Raw genomic sequence first — 16,085 nt, forward strand, 5'->3', positions numbered from 1 at the left:
AATACCCATATTGGACCAGTCACCCTAATAATGGTTAGCACCTAGGCACCTCTTTTGAACTTCCAATGGTTGTCCCATCATCAAGACACCAAACATAAAGGATAAACTTACAATTATCTCAAATCTAGTGCACAAGGGAATGCAAATCACGAACGAAAAAATGTGTTCCCAATTAAAAAAAATATAACTTTCAAAAGGAAGTTATGATGAGAAAACTATTTAACAGAAAATCAGTTATAATACATATAACTATTAGATGTATCTTTATTTGATTGTTCCTATAAATAGTAATCACGCTATCTATAAAAATCCAAACACCCTCTTAAAACAATAGACGAGTTACTTGAAAGCATGTGCACCACACGTTCGGTGGAGATTCAATTAGCTTTAGAGTTTAAAACATTATCACAACATTCCACTCTCCATCCCACTACAACTAAAACAATATACCACTATAAATATCACACGTTAGTGTCCATTACTAGCCAACACAATACAAAAAGAAGTTTCTTTCACCTTACAGAGAAAGAGAGCTCAAAACAAAAAAAAAATGATTCATATAGAAGACGATGAAACCCTACGAAAAGGTCCATGGACCGAACACGAAGATGTTCAATTGGTATTGTATGTGAACGTGTTCGGTGATCGTCGTTGGGATTTCATAGCGAAAGTTTCAGGTTTGAAGGTGGCGGGAGAACAAAAAATCAAAAATTAGGTTTAGCTAGCTAGGGTTACCGTTTTTGTTCAAGGAGAAGCCAAAGAAATTATTTTTTGTAACGAAAAAAATTAACTTTTTTTTACCCTTTTGTTCTACCCTTTTGGGGAACATTTTTTGGTGAAATTTCACATTATCAGGTTTAAAAAGAACTGGAAAAAGTTGCAGACTGAGATGGGTTAATTATCTAAATCCTGGCTTGAAAAGAGGAAGGATGACTCCTCATGAAGAGAGGCTAATTCTTGAATACCATTCTAAATGGGGAAATAGGTTTGATCTTTTATTATTCTGCCTATAAATAGTTTATTTATTTGATTGTATTCATTTCTAAATGTTTAGAGTAGAGGTGGAAAAAAAAACCGATTAACTGAACCGAGTGGAAAATTAAACCAAAACCGAGTCGGTTTGAAACTGATTTGGAACCGTAGGTTCAGAACCGGTTTGTTGTTTTCTCTACCAAAATCGGTTTCAGACTGGTTAACCAAACTGAAAATAAGCCAAAATCAGTTAAGAATCGGTCATAAACCGAACGTAAACAAGTTGAGAAACATGTTTCAATCCAAACCGAAACCAACCACAAACCATTTTTGACTTTTGTTGACCAAACAGAATCGATTTCAACCCTAATCAGTTTAGGGTTTGAATCCGGTTTGTACACATCTAGGTTAGAGTATAATAGTTTGTTCTTTGTTCTATATTCTTTTTAATAGTTGCTAAATATTCTATCTTGTGATATATATGCTGACTCATTGGATTATATGCTTTGGTTCAATTATTCTTGAATTGGTTTTAAATAATCAAAGATTATGGGAATAATTAATTTTAATTGGAACACAATAATGTGCTAAAGTTGTCTGGTCCAAAAAGTTGTAATTCATCATAACTTATTTGAATTTAGTGTTTTTATATGACTCTATATATTTTGTTTTATGTGAGAAAATGCATAACAATGTTTGTACCATGATTATAAAATACAGATGGTCAAGAATTGCTAGAAAATTGCCAGGACGTACAGATAACGAGATAAAAAATTATTGGAGGACGCTTATGAGAAAAAAAGCTCAAGAAAACAAAAGGATGCTATCTCCGTCTTCATCCTTGTCAAACACATCTTCCTCCTCATCAACTTGCACTAATGATCCCATGGCTGATGTGATGCTAATGTCCGAGACCAAAGAACGAAGCTTCTACGATACTGGGGGGATCGAAATGGTCCCAGTGTCTAGTGGCAAAAACAATAACAGCGCGATGAAACATAATATTGTTACAACTGAAGAACAAGATGGGATTTATTCTATGGATGATATATGGAAAGATCTTGATTTATTAGAAAATGATGGTGTTAAACCAGTTTTCGACACTTATAGTACTAGGGTTACGCCTCAGATATGGGATTACTCCCTCAACAGTTTTTGGATGACGGATGGGGGTCAACAAGAGCTTAGTACAAATATGTTTTTCCCGGCGACAAGCGAGCAATTGACTGGCTAATTAGGTTATTTCATCATTGATTTAATGTTCATAGATGCAATAAATTTTAGTGGGTACTTGTACATATAATGTGTTGATGTTAAAACTATGTTATCATGTGTGTGTTATAGTGTGGAAATAGCCTTTACTTATAATTTCTCAATGTATAACTTTTATCGTATTTGCTTACCGGTTGTTACATATATGTACTAAAGCTTAACTTCTACGTTCATAGTGCTTACGAACCACAAAGATATAGTTTTTTTATAGATGTTGGTAATGCCTCGGTTAAAAAAACCCCTCGAATCAAAATATATATGTTCTGAAATGAAACAAGACGTGCGTATACACGCGTGTACTTGTCATATACAGATGTTCTTCTCTTTGGTATTTTGGACCATGTATAAGTATATACTTTGCTTGAAAATCTCCAAAAGATTCTTGAGCTTACAAATGAATGTTTATTTTTGTCCATGTATATTGTTAAACTTAGTCCCAAATAAGATGTTGTAAAGACATTTGTAACCAAACATAAAAATAAATATATAAATAAATAAATAAATATTATTATAGGTAACTAAAGAAAAACAAAGGAAATCCAACTTATAAAGAGAAATTATTCTTAGATATAATTTGTAAATAATTCAAGGCTAGGTGAACTCGTTCATAATTAATATTATGTAGGTGGTAAGATGCATATATATCTCTTCTGTGTTATAAGGTGTAGTATCCAAATCCTGAAAACTGCAAGTATACATAATTAATAAGATTGTTTAGGAGTATGATAGTTTGTCGTATAAAAAAAAGTGTATATACACACACATATACACTCTATGTTTAGGAAAAGAGTCACATGAGATAATATAAGGGTTAATTTGCTTTAAGTGGAATGTGGATGCTAGCATTGTCCACTTAGGGAGATTTGAAGTTTGAAATCACAAGTTGTCTATTTGCGACTGAAAAGATGATTTCTTTGAAGTGGAATGATTAGTAGGAATTAGGTTCATATATGTATGGTGCCAGTGTAAGCAGCTAAAACCATGCTATAAAAGGGTAATTCCACTTCACAAAAAAATATCCTCAAATTAAAGTGTATCCATCCATTGTAATAAAATTTCATTTGTTATAAGAAAGTCCAAGAACACAATAAGTAATAATTTGAATAAATGATAAGTTGCAAAAACATAACCTAATGCTATTAGCGTTTATTACACGTCTTAATTAAGTGGATCATTTTCGTTGACAGTAAAGTATATGAAATCAATCCTTTGATCTTAAAGTATATGAATGGAGAGCGTTGCATGACAAGGTCGTTGATGGGCTTATATGTATTAATTTTGCATGATAAGGTCGAGCCTTCACAAGCCTTGTGCATTTTTTTATTTTTTATTTGTATTCTTTTGCCTTTTTTGGACTTCTATCTATTACTTTCACATTGCACAGCCGAGCTCCAGCTAAACTTTAGCTCATTTAATGTACTGCACGAGCTCGAATCAAGCTTAGGCTAGCTTAAGGTTTTTCTTGGAATATATAAAAATAATTAAAAACGTATATAAACTAATTAACGAATGATAAATGAGACGACTTGAGCTGGAAAAAAAAAGAAAAACTCACAACTCTGCTCGAGCTTTAGAAAAGAAGAGCCTAAAATAATCGAAGATCGAGCTCTCGTATGTTAAAAGGCTGAGCTCCAGCCTAGTAGAGCTCAGGCTCCGCTCGCTTACATCCCTCTTGGCTCTTGATGGAAAGATGCGGTGGGTTGGGGGGCTGCCTGTTTGGGAGCAGGATGGACAAAAGGAAAGAGAGAAACATGGCGGGCCTCACGCACATCTTAGGCTCTTTCCAAAACTATATAGTAACAATAACTAATTAATAAAATAAAACAGAAAAATTAGTCACGAAGTGTGCATGTATTTTTAGTGGTTTTTAAAACCTTAGGCATTAAATTTATGTTCTTAAATACAGGAGTTATTAAATTCTTAGTTATTTTCCTGTCACTAATATGGGCGTTATATTCGGTCACTAATTCGTAATGATGGCTTAACACCATGGTCGTCTCCGAGAATTTATATGCCTCGGCCAAACCGAAATAAAAAGACCCGTAGACCCTAACGAGTAATTAAATAATATAAGCAAAAAGAATTTAGGCTTTTATGTAAATAGTTTTTTGTTTAATTTAAACAATTAAAATTTTAAATTAGTTTACTTAGTTATGATTTAGACTGTGTAAAAAACTTTTTGTATAAAAATAAGCTTAAAAGCGTCTCAAGTGAGAACCTACCACCTTTTGGTTGGGGGTCATACCTTTTGCCACTGGCCCACTAGATCAAGCTAATTATTGTATAATTAGGGTAAAACATTAAATATACATATATTTTTTTAAATAAAGATATATATATATATATAATTGTGCCCCCGAAAATTAAATGCCCTGACCTGTCGCCCACATCGACCTATGACCCAGCCGGTTCTGCTTAACACTATTAGAAATTGACTATCACGGATGGTTGTAGTCTTTTGGTACTCACTGAAGATAAGCGACATAGGTCACACAAAAATCGAAAAGGTAAAAAAAATATAAATATCCGTCGATAATCCTTTAGTGATTACCAACGGATAGCATAAACTTGGAAGAAAACCGGCGAATAGTTATCGAATGGGAAAGTCCAAAAGTACAAAGCAATTAATGTTGGTTGCCAAAGGGTACTCTCTGGAATATGGAACTGATTACAAGGAGGCGTTCTCTCATGTAGCCCAATTTTGAAACTATTCAAGTAATACTATCCATAAAGCTCAACAAGGATGGCACGTTCATCGACTATTCGAGTAATACGAACCATAGAAGCCCAACTATTCATGAAGGTGGCCTTTCTTGATGGCCCATTTCAAGAAGAGGTCTATGTTATTCAACCCCGTGGATTTGAAATCAAAAATCAAAAAAATAAGGTGTACAAACTCCACAAAGCGTTATACGAGCTGAAGCAGGCTTCACGTGCTTGGTAGGAATGCATCGACAGGTACTTACAAAAACAAAGTTATTAAGACTTTGGGGAGTGAGTAGTTTTGTTATTTGAGGAGCTTAATGGGTGTTCCAAAGCTTTAATTAAGAGTGGGTGTTGATATATTAATTCAATGTTTGAATGTTATATCATTTATTTAGGAATTATGTTGTTTAGTAAGTTTAAGTTTAGTTGCATATTTATCTTGTTTAGAAGTTGAGATAGGGTTAAGTTTTTACTTATTAGTTTACATGTTTTAGTCTGTTTAGTGTTCTCCTATATGAGGAGGATTATTCATTAATGAATAGTTAAGTTGTCTTGAGTGATCTTCCTAGTATTCTTGATTTACATATCCCAACAATAAATTCTTACTAATGGTTTTTGTTAAAGCACATAAGTTATTTACAAAGCTATCTCCGAGAATTAAAAAAAAATTATGGCCTGGGACATGTACAAAAGCCAGCCTCGTATTACAAAATGAATCCTTTTGATCCGGTAGTTCTGCAAAAGGGCCAGCTTTTCTCTTCTTTATTCCGTTAAATATTAATGGGCATTAGCCCTAAATCATTCAATGAGCTTAATTTAATTAAAGACTCAGTGAGTTTAATTTTCAAATGGGTGTCAAAAATTGGTTTCTTGAAGTGTGTGCATTAAATTTATAGAAATTAAAATTTAAAAAGTAACTCGGGCCTCGCAGGAGCCCAGGCCTTCGGCAGCCGCCCTCCCCATGGGCTATTGGGCCAGTCCTAGTATAAGAAGATATTTATGTGTGATATGCTTAATTTCAATCTCATAAAGTGTCTAGTTTCTCAAGTTGCTTTCAAACTTAATTATTGAGCTTGCAAATTGTATCATTAGCCAAAAAAGTCTGAGTCAATAGAAACGATGGCTAGTCCATCTTGCTTCTAGCCATAGTCAGGTCAAAGGATACATAGCACACCACTAGCAACGATGAATGCGGCCCCTGTGACACTCAAAAGACTCATGATGAACCCAACAAACTGTCTTTTTAATCATTTATAATATAAATTCTTTTCTTTTAATGAGTTATAAACTAAATAAACCTTATTTCCTTTTAAATAGATAATATGTAATAACTTTTATTATAAATTTAACCAGTGTTTGTTGTTAAGTAGTAAAGCAAATCTCACCGCAAACGGTAGTTGGCACGTGATTTTAGTCGCTAAAAAGTGAGTGTGGAATTGTTCATTAGGGATGTTTATGGTCTAGCTTGGTTTGCTTATACGAAAATTTTGGGTAAAATCGTCAACTATGGTTTTGGTAACGATGACAAACTGAACTAGCCTATTTTATCGCTTTTTGATTTTACGATTCGGTGTTGGTAGTTGTATACTATTTTCTAAAAGCACAACCTTTTATTAAATTTAATAAAAAAAAAGGATTCTCCATGAATCTAATCTAACTTCTATAATATATATAAACAAAGACCCTAAAATCTTACGTGTCGCGATGTGGTCGCTCCCCTTTTTTATGGAAGCTACCAGATTGTTTGAATTTTAAATGGAGTTCTCTCATTGATTTAACCCAAATTCATGGGCATGTGTCTTACCAAAACCAGATAGCTCTTAAACGGGTTATAACATCTCATTAAATTAAAAATTAATCTTACCAATTATTTGATATGAAAATCCTATAAAATAGGGATATACTAAAACTTAATTTTCAATTTAAAAAGAAAAGGATATTATTTATAATTAATAAACAATTTTATAGTAAAAAAATATGAGCGGGTCATGGGTCACCAAATCCAAATAGGTTTTAAATGGGTTATAACATATCATTTATTTATGAAACCCTTTTATCATCAAACCCTAAGTATATTATTAACTTTCTTACAATAAAGAAAATTTAAATCCAAAAAATAAATATTAAAAAAACGAAAAATGTAAAACATTTATTCTCTCAAGCCATCAGAACTTTCTTACAATAAATAAAATTAAAATCCAAATATATATATGTAAATATTAAAAACGAATAATGAAAAATAACCCCCGTAATACGAGAGATAAACTATTTACTAATAAAAGAAAATAATGAGGATAATGTGGTAATATCACATTCATTCTTGGTCTAATCTCTCTTCTCATTCACTCTACTTATCCATCGGTTATGGGCAAAACCATTTTGTTAAATGGGTTATAATTTCCTTCATAATCTTTCATCTCATTCATATCTATCCATGTGGTCATGGGTCAAAATAATTTTGGCAAAAGGGTTATAATTTCCTTTATAATTTTCTAATACCTTATCTTATTTATTGTCACACCCCGACCAATGAAGGCGGAAACATCGAGGCGCGACATGATTGCTCATTGCACAATGACACTATAAAGTTTCAATATTTAAACAACTCATTTAAATCCATATCATCATAAATAACACAACAATTGTTCATACAAAATGCCAAATAGATAGATAAACAAATAACTTGTTCTTTTATTTTCTAATATCCTAAAGCCAAGATAATAAATTTCTTCAAGTAATCCAATCAAGCTAACATCAAACCTGTAAAATTGCATAAAATAGAGTTTGTCAACACGAAGGTTGGTGAGCAATTTTCATAGTTTTGGACAATAAGTATATAGTATGAAATCCACAACTAGTATATGAAAACAATAAATAATAGCAACAATTTAGATAATAAAACCGTCAATAAGAATACATTGACGACAATAATGAAATCGTCAATAAGAATACATTGACGACACCTTTCTATATGGGGATACCATATATACTCGGAATTAACGTATGATCATACTTTGATGAGGCTACCCGCCTTAACATTCAAGAATTTGCACATAATCATGTAAAGCATATAACACCAAATCGAGCATTTATTTAAGTAAACATATACAATACGTATTGTGGTTTAAGACTCAAGTATAAATCATTTAAATTTGAATAAGTATGCAATGCCACCCCCAAAATGAAAGATGGAAAACGGGGGATGAAAAAGTACTCACATTAACAAGTAACTTGAAAGATAGTGTCGTGAATAATCGGAGAGATCGGTTTAACGAGCAAGACCTATATTAAACGGGTCTTGTGTTAGTAGGTAGTCTTGGAAGAGTTTAAAATAAAATACATGACAAATAAAGTAAATAAATAAAGTTTAGGATTTAAAATGTAAATATTTGAGAAATTAAAGAAACGAGTTTTGTAAAATAAGTTTACTCGAAACCGGGTCTCGGTATTCTATTCATTAGTTTTTTTCTTTTTTTACTCAACCTATGTTAAGTAATAATGTGGGTTAAAATGCGATATTGCAAAACCCTTGGTTATAAGAATACCCAAAACAAGGTTTAAACGAGTGTTCGGGTTTGTCGGTTCGAGACTTGATAATTGACCAAGCTCACAGTTAACTTCCCAAAATAATAAATGTTATGAGATAACTCAATAAAATCAACATAGACTTAACCAAGTATGTAGTTCTATTGTGAAGAACCTTAACGTTCGTTAAGCGAGTATACGACCTTATCGGTTCGAACTTGTTATAAGATCAAGTTGGTTACCGACATGCCAAGTATGTTTAGAAACTAACTAAAATTGATTTAAAATATAATCTTGAAGAAAAATTTGAGTTTTTGTGGCTAAAAACACACTTGTGTGTCTTAAGCGAGTGAACTCGGTTTAGTTCGGTTTTCGGTTCGGTCCTTGACTCGGAATAAGACCGAGGATGGTTACCACATACCCAATTACCATGAAACTTGTAAAATAACTTATAAATAATAATACTCAAGTTTTACATTCAAAAAGTTAACAATAAAGCTTTTAAACAAAAGTTCGGTTTTTGGTTCGGTCCTTGACTCGGAATAAGACCGAGGATGGTTACCACATACCCAATTACCATGGAACTTGTAAAATAACTTATAAATAATAATACTCAAGTTTTACATTCAAAAAGTTAACAATAATGCTTTTAAACAAAAGTTTGGTTTTTGGTTCGGTTCTCAACTCGGGATGAAACCGAGGCTAGTCACCACATACCCAATACCATGGAACTTGACAAATATGAACAATAAACTAAAATATGTAGAAGTTAAGCAAGTATAACAAGTTATATGGTTAAATTTGTTAAATATATAAACAAGGACTACAAAGTCCTCCATGTAACCTTGCCTTACTAGCCCGACATTTCAACCGGCCGAGACCGGAGAAATGAAAGACCGAAGGTAAACAAGGAGTGTATATTATATATATGTTGTAACATCAAGCTTTAAGTGTTGAGAAGTTAGTTAAAATGAAAGATTAGCTTATGAAGAACAACCTTAGAATTCAAGAATTTGAGAGAGAAATGAAGAAATGAGCAAGCACAAATGAAGAAGATGGGTGTGTATATATAGAGTAAGTTGAATGGGTCTTTCATAAATGGGTGTTTCATGAAAATGGGTTGGTTATAGACCCAAGAAGCACAAACTACAAATGGGTCCTTCAAGTCTCCATTTTAGTAGTTTTAGTCCATGGAGTTCGTTTTGAGCGTTTTCGGGGAATTTTAAGAACCGAAAAAGGTGTTTTTTTTATCCAACAACTATAAAACAAATATTTAATATACAATTCATCATTTTGATAATATCGAAAGGTTCGGGATACAAAACGGGTCGGGTTTACATTAAGAATACAAGTATAAAATAACCCGAAATTGACAAATGTCACATTTATCCTACATATTCATGGGTCATGGGTCAAAACAATTTTGACAAATGGGTTATAATTTTCCTTCTAATTTTCTAATCTCCCATCTCATTCATTATAGTTATCCACGGGTAACGAGTCAAAACAATTTTATCAAATGTTGTATATTATTGTAAACTTGTAATTGTTTATCTCATTCTAATTTCTAAATTTGAGATTATAGACTTCTTATTATTTATAGTATATATTTTATTTTCTTTCTTTTTTTGAACGGCGACTTTCTCAATTAAGCGATAACGCAACCGCATTCACGGCCCCATCACCCTCGGTCCAGACTATGTTGACATTATCGAGACCCATGCTGGAACCTAAGGATCATTTGGCATTCCCGGTAAAACTCCCGCTCACCCCGCCCGAAGGCACGACAGGCTTTATGTATCAGGGAAAATCCGGTCGGCATCAGGGATCGAACCCGAGTCTCCCCGTGTCTTCCCATCCTTTGCCTGGCCCAAAAATATTAACTGAGGTTAATTTTGTTCATTTCTTTTTAAAAAAACGTACCTTATTTATTTTTATTATTTAACAAATCCCATGTAATACACGGATTCAAAAGTTAGTCTAACTAATATATTAAAGCAAAACCATTTTGTCCACATGTCACCATTCTAAGGTATCCACATGGGATGCCACCTAGATGCCACATAGGCTATTGCTTAAAATACCAACCTATCCATTTAAGCTTCTTGCGGGTTTTTGATACCCATTTAACCCGTTTATATTATGATTCATAACCCGTTTTCCTATTATAACCTATGACACTTAAGACTTTATAAAATTTTGAAAAATAAATTATTGTATAATACGTGTTTCGAACCTAAGACCTTAGGTTTTAAACCAAAGGGGTCTACCAACTCAACTAAAGTGGTAATTGTGTTTGATTTATTGACTAAACATATATAGATGTGATTACAAAATTAAATTATTTATTTAAATACCATTTTAGTCAAACTTAACATTTAAAGTTTTGAATTCATAACTTAATATTTAATTTGACTTTATTACAAGAAGGCATATGTTAAATTTGGTAACAACTAATGATAATTAACAAAATGATCACAAAAGTTTTTTTTAAAATATTACTAAAATCTCGGTATGACAATGCATTTTTATTTAAATTAGTAGTTTCTTCTGTTTTGAGTTTTTACTTTTTAGTATCTCATATTTAGATATCACAATTATGATATATGCATTTTAATTGAATATTATTTTATATGATTTTACATATATATTACGTTTTATATATGTTATATCCGTGTGTAACACATGTACTATCCTAGTATAATATATATATATGTATACACACACGCACACATAACTTTATATTTCTCTAGTCACAAAAATTAAATAATAATTGTTAAATGATTACTTTCATGCTCTAAACCATAAATATTCAAACGGTAAAAACTTAAAAAACCGAATTATGAACGGTTTGTGTCCGGCTATCTTCACTTTAGACTGTTCAGTCGGTTTCAACGGTTTTAACAAATAACAATCATTCGGATGATTTTCACATGTCCATTTAATACATTTGCGGTCCAATTTGGTTTGTTTATACGAAAATCTGGGTAAAATCGTCAACTACGATTTTGGTAACGATGAGAAACCGAACCAGCCCTTTTAACAAAGATCAATTCATCTTAGTTAAGTTGGTAAGCCACAAGCATTTTAAAAGCAAGGCAGTGAGTTCGATTCCCACCAACAAATTAAAGCATTTGTAGTCCAACGGGTGAGGATAATTGCCTTCCAAGCAATAGACACGGGTTCGATTCCCGGCAAACGCAAATATTTTTGTTTTTAAAAGTTTGAGTTTTGTAATTTAAAAGGGGGTAACGGCACAGCTTCTTGCCCGCTTGCCTTCTGTTTTAATGTAATTGTTCCTATGAAGTATTAATAAAAGCAGATAACTAATTAACTAAAAAATATACATTTCTCTAATAAAACTTTGATGGACTAGCCGGGGTATACAAAGGCCGACTTAAATTCCATTATGAAGCCCAAATTTAGGCCCACAAACATGCAAGATTAAATGGATCAAGGTGATATATTCATAAATGATGTCATACCTTTTTCTGAATTCAAACAATTAATGATCATTCTTTATTGTGTACCATTTCAATAAGAGTCATGTGTGGGGCTACCCTTCTCTTTAGGGTGCAATTAGAAGAACGACTTTTGGGTTTCATCAAGTTGTCTCCCCTAAGGAAATAATGGGTTAATTAGGTCCATTAACGTTGGTCACATGTGATATAATCATTTTGTTTGGTCGTAGTTAGTTAGTTACCTACCATCCAAATTCAAAGTTACCCAGACTTGGTCAAAGTCTTTAGACTCAAATAGGACTACTGACTAATAAGAAAGTAGTCGCGTGATCGATGTAATATGCATTTACCTGAGCTCCTTGGTTGGCTTTAAGGATGTCAAATAAACCAGAACCGGCAGACAAAATCGAAATATTTTGACAGATAGAGACCATGTACTCGTACGTTACCCCTAACATTTTCTTTCTATTTTTTAGTTGTATTTTTTGTTGTCCATGGTAATATGGTAATCTACTAATTTCGAATTTCCTTGGTAATATAATTATATCAAAATATAAATAGTAAGAAATACATTTCGGAATCCCAGTGAGTAATTTTAACAAACTAACGGGCATACCCGATAGTTGACGTGTATGACACACGATTTTACAATTAGGTATGAAACTAGATTACCAATATTCATCCCACACATCTTATTGTCACCGCGGGACCCTGGTTAGCATGGTGATGATAAGGTACCATGGACTTTTCGATAACGAATTATCACAATTAAAAAAAATATTCTCTTATGGTAACACTAACCAAAAACTGTCACACCCCAACCTAAGGCGGAAATGCCGGGGCGTGATCCGATTGCTCACAGCTCGAAAATACTATCATAAATAAAATGTGACAATATCTAATTAATTATTTTAATTCAAATGTACACACAGTAATCAAATACAACAAAACAATTCAATTAAATAAATACAATCAATTAAATTTAAGTTTGTCTTCAATATAACTTATGGTTTTGACTACATATCCATACTTCAATCTAAGCAACCTGCATATGCGTAGAAAATGGAGTTTGTCAACAACACATGTTGAGTGAGATGATCACCAATTTTGAAACATTAAATAATAGCATATATATACATAGTTGATAAATGATAAATGCGCAAACCAACCATGTGATAATAATCAATCGAATCATAACAAACATGCATATAACCAAATCGTGTGTGCCAATGAAATCGTTGCCAAGCGAACCGGCATTGATTACAATGACTAAGGTTGTCGTTTTACCTTTGCCAAGCGAATCGGGCTACGGTTACTAAGACGGTCGTATGATCATACTAATGAGAACCCTATACAAAAGGGGATATGTTGGACCTTTCCGAAACGTTATCAAGTAAACAATTAAACATGTAGCAACTAGCAAATAGCATTCAACTGATATTCACACAATGATTATATTTGCGATTTTGTGTATATATAGATAGAAAATATGAATAAGTATGCATATGTCCCCAAAACGTTTGAAAACAGTAGATAAAAATGGTAATGATCAAACTCACCTTAGACGAAGGCAAGTGATTAATAAATTCGACAAACGAACTAATGATTTAAGCGAGTCGTCCAATACACGTCCAACGAGATTAATGATCAGAATCTCAAATTTTGTGATATGAAACTATAAATAAAAACGAACTTAATGCCGCTGGAATCAATCCAAACGGATGAGTAGAACTCTAGTTATGTTGATTTTAATGTTTAAACGAGTCGAGTCTGACCAGAATCCGAACTTCGAGTTGGGAGTCGGGTTTTGGTCGGAACCCTTAAAATTTAATTACGAGAAGAAAAGTCTTCTGTACCGAACATTGAATCCGACCAGAAGTATGAGAAAACGAGAAGTCAAAGGTGTTGACTGTTTTACCCTTTATCGGGTTTTAAAGCAATTGACCAGTCAATACCCTTCAATATCAGAAATTGATTGAAGGCTATTGACTAGGGAATATGTATGAACAATTTTACAGTTTACAACTTACCCGGAAAGTGAAAGGATCAAGAGATATAACGAGTCAAAGATCAACGTATAAGCAAAGTCAAACGTCAAGGCTTGTGTCTTTAACGAATATGCAAAAACCGAAGGGTTTGAGAATGAGCAGAGGTAGGTGACGGCTGGAGGAGATCTAGTAGGGTTAGGTTAAGGTTTACAGCAGGGAATTATGATGTGTTTATATAAGAATAGCTAAAACGAACAAAATGTGGGCTTTTTGGCCCGTTTAAGCAAGTATATGCGATTTAAGGAAAGAATCTTTGATTTATTCACAAAGATCTGATATTGGATAAGAGAAAACGAATTAGGAATGGTATTTTAGTTGTATGATGTTTACTTGGACCTTAATTCACTATAACATGCCTAAAATAAACGATTTTATACCTTAAACGAATTAGAAAACGAACTAAGGCTTAAACGATCTGTGCAGGTACCCCGTCACGCCGCGCGGCCACCTAGGGTGGTCCCGTCGCGCAGCGCCTCGGGCCACAATGGGGAAAGTTTCATTTTTTGCGTTTTTAGTCCCTGTAGTTTGATATTTGGTCCATTATTGAGCTTTTTATGTTTTAATTAAGGATTTAGACATTATATAAAGTATGAGGGGTATAAATTGAACATTAGAAACTTAAATATATTATTTTTGTTTAATAATGAAAATCTAAATTATTCCCGATCGGTTTAAACGTAAACGAAAAATCCGAGATGTTACAAAAACACACCAAATGAATTGCAAAAGAAAAAACAAATAAAACAGAGAAAATAAATAAATAAAAGAAAAGAAAACCTCAAATTAAACAATTTCTTCTCTTATTTAATTATTTACTCAAAAAATTCTGTTTTGTATTCAGTAAACCAAACTAAAATGATATTTAGGTGATGTCTAATGTTTTAATATTCAAATAGATTATGTATGCATTATCTGTTTTATAATTATTAAAAATATCTTTTGTTAAGGTTTTTTTATATTAAATAACAATTATAATGTAAATATCTCAAATATTGCTATCAAATCTTCTTGTTAAGACTTAAGACTCATGCAGCAATGTTAGGTGGTCTTCCCCATTAGAAATTGAGGGAGTTTGAGATGGTTCAAAGATGGACACAAAGAAAAAAAAATCTTTCCCCAAATAAACTTTTACCTGGAATGAACCCCACAAACAAAATCCAATAATGTTGTTATTGGCCAATTTTCTTGGGAATAATATTCCCACAAAAGTCTTTCTGTTTGACCATAACAAAAGCTTACTTTTTCCTTTGTTGCCATCCAATACACCTACTTACACACCAAACACACTCCACACAACTGTTTCCCCACTTCACTTTCTTAAATCCAAGTCTAGGTATCATAACATATGTGAATTTACAATGGGTGTTCATCGGTTAGGGTTTCGATTTTAGTATTTTCTCGATCGAAACCGAACCGAATTAAGTTAATTGTTGTCAAAACCGATTTTAAATTCAGTTCAGTTTTGGTTTTAGTTTCGGTTTCAAAGTGAAAATCCTAAAGTTTAAGAAGATAAGTGTTGATTGGTTCAGATTTCGGGTTCCACAGTTTAGCCTCTTCAATTTTGTAATAGACCAAGTGTTCAATGGGCTATACAATAAGGAAGTCCAAAGCCCAATGCATGTAATTCAGGTTCCTCAGTTTTAACTAACTTGGGTTTTCTAGAACCGAAAAACGATTACCTAATTTGGTTTCAGCTTAAAACCGAATATGTAATTCAGTTCGTCTCACTTTTCGATTTAGGTTCCTCATTTGTGCATTACAAACTGTGCATTATGCTCTATGAGTACTAAGAAATTAAGATATTTTTTTTATTGGTTTTCCTCTTTAACTCTTATCATACCAACATTTAGCAATCTTGTATGCAAGTAGTCAAACCTCAACCTTGAGTAGGAGTAGAAATCATTTGAGGGCGTGCTGCATGAGGTTTAACTATATAATCCAAATAGTCATCCTTTTTTTTTCATATACACACACAAAAGAGAGAAATTGAAGTGTTTTTTTATTGAAAAATATTCTAACTAGTTAAACGAAACAATACCGAAAATGTTAGATATGGCATAAGAAACCTAGTTCCCAAAATTACACCCCTATTTAACCATTT

General features: G+C 32.7%; 1 protein-coding gene and 1 non-coding gene across 2 annotated transcripts; both read left to right on the forward strand.

Annotated features, from left to right (window-relative positions):
- The first annotated feature begins 503 nt into the window (after window positions 1-503).
- On the forward strand, window positions 504-2,306 carry LOC143611852 (transcription factor MYB48-like). The gene is made up of 3 exons (XM_077085979.1): window positions 504-677; window positions 856-985; window positions 1,693-2,306. The coding sequence occupies exons 1-3, from the start codon at window positions 551-553 to the stop codon at window positions 2,204-2,206; spliced, it is 771 nt and encodes a 256-aa protein (XP_076942094.1). The 5' UTR covers window positions 504-550; the 3' UTR covers window positions 2,207-2,306.
- Window positions 2,307-11,605: 9,299 nt separating this feature from the next.
- TRNAG-UCC (transfer RNA glycine (anticodon UCC)) lies at window positions 11,606-11,678 on the forward strand. Its single transcript has one exon. It is a non-coding gene; the product is annotated as a tRNA-Gly (tRNA).
- Window positions 11,679-16,085: the final 4,407 nt, after the last annotated feature.

This window comes from Bidens hawaiensis, unplaced genomic scaffold, assembly GCF_021521415.1.
Source record: "Bidens hawaiensis isolate Kalapana, Puna unplaced genomic scaffold, B.hawaiensis_p1.1 tig00032417_1, whole genome shotgun sequence".
NCBI classification, from domain to species: domain Eukaryota; kingdom Viridiplantae; phylum Streptophyta; class Magnoliopsida; order Asterales; family Asteraceae; genus Bidens; species Bidens hawaiensis.

Bases quoted from the DNA above. Each gene is read 5' to 3' on its own strand.
- LOC143611852 (XM_077085979.1), top strand. From the start codon at position 551: ATGATTCATATAGAAGACGATGAAACCCTACGAAAAGGTCCATGGACC. The intron at 678-855 runs GTTTGAAGGTGG...TCACATTATCAG, and splicing joins TTTCATAGCGAAAGTTTCAG to GTTTAAAAAGAACTGGAAAA. The intron at 986-1,692 runs GTTTGATCTTTT...TATAAAATACAG, and splicing joins CATTCTAAATGGGGAAATAG to ATGGTCAAGAATTGCTAGAA.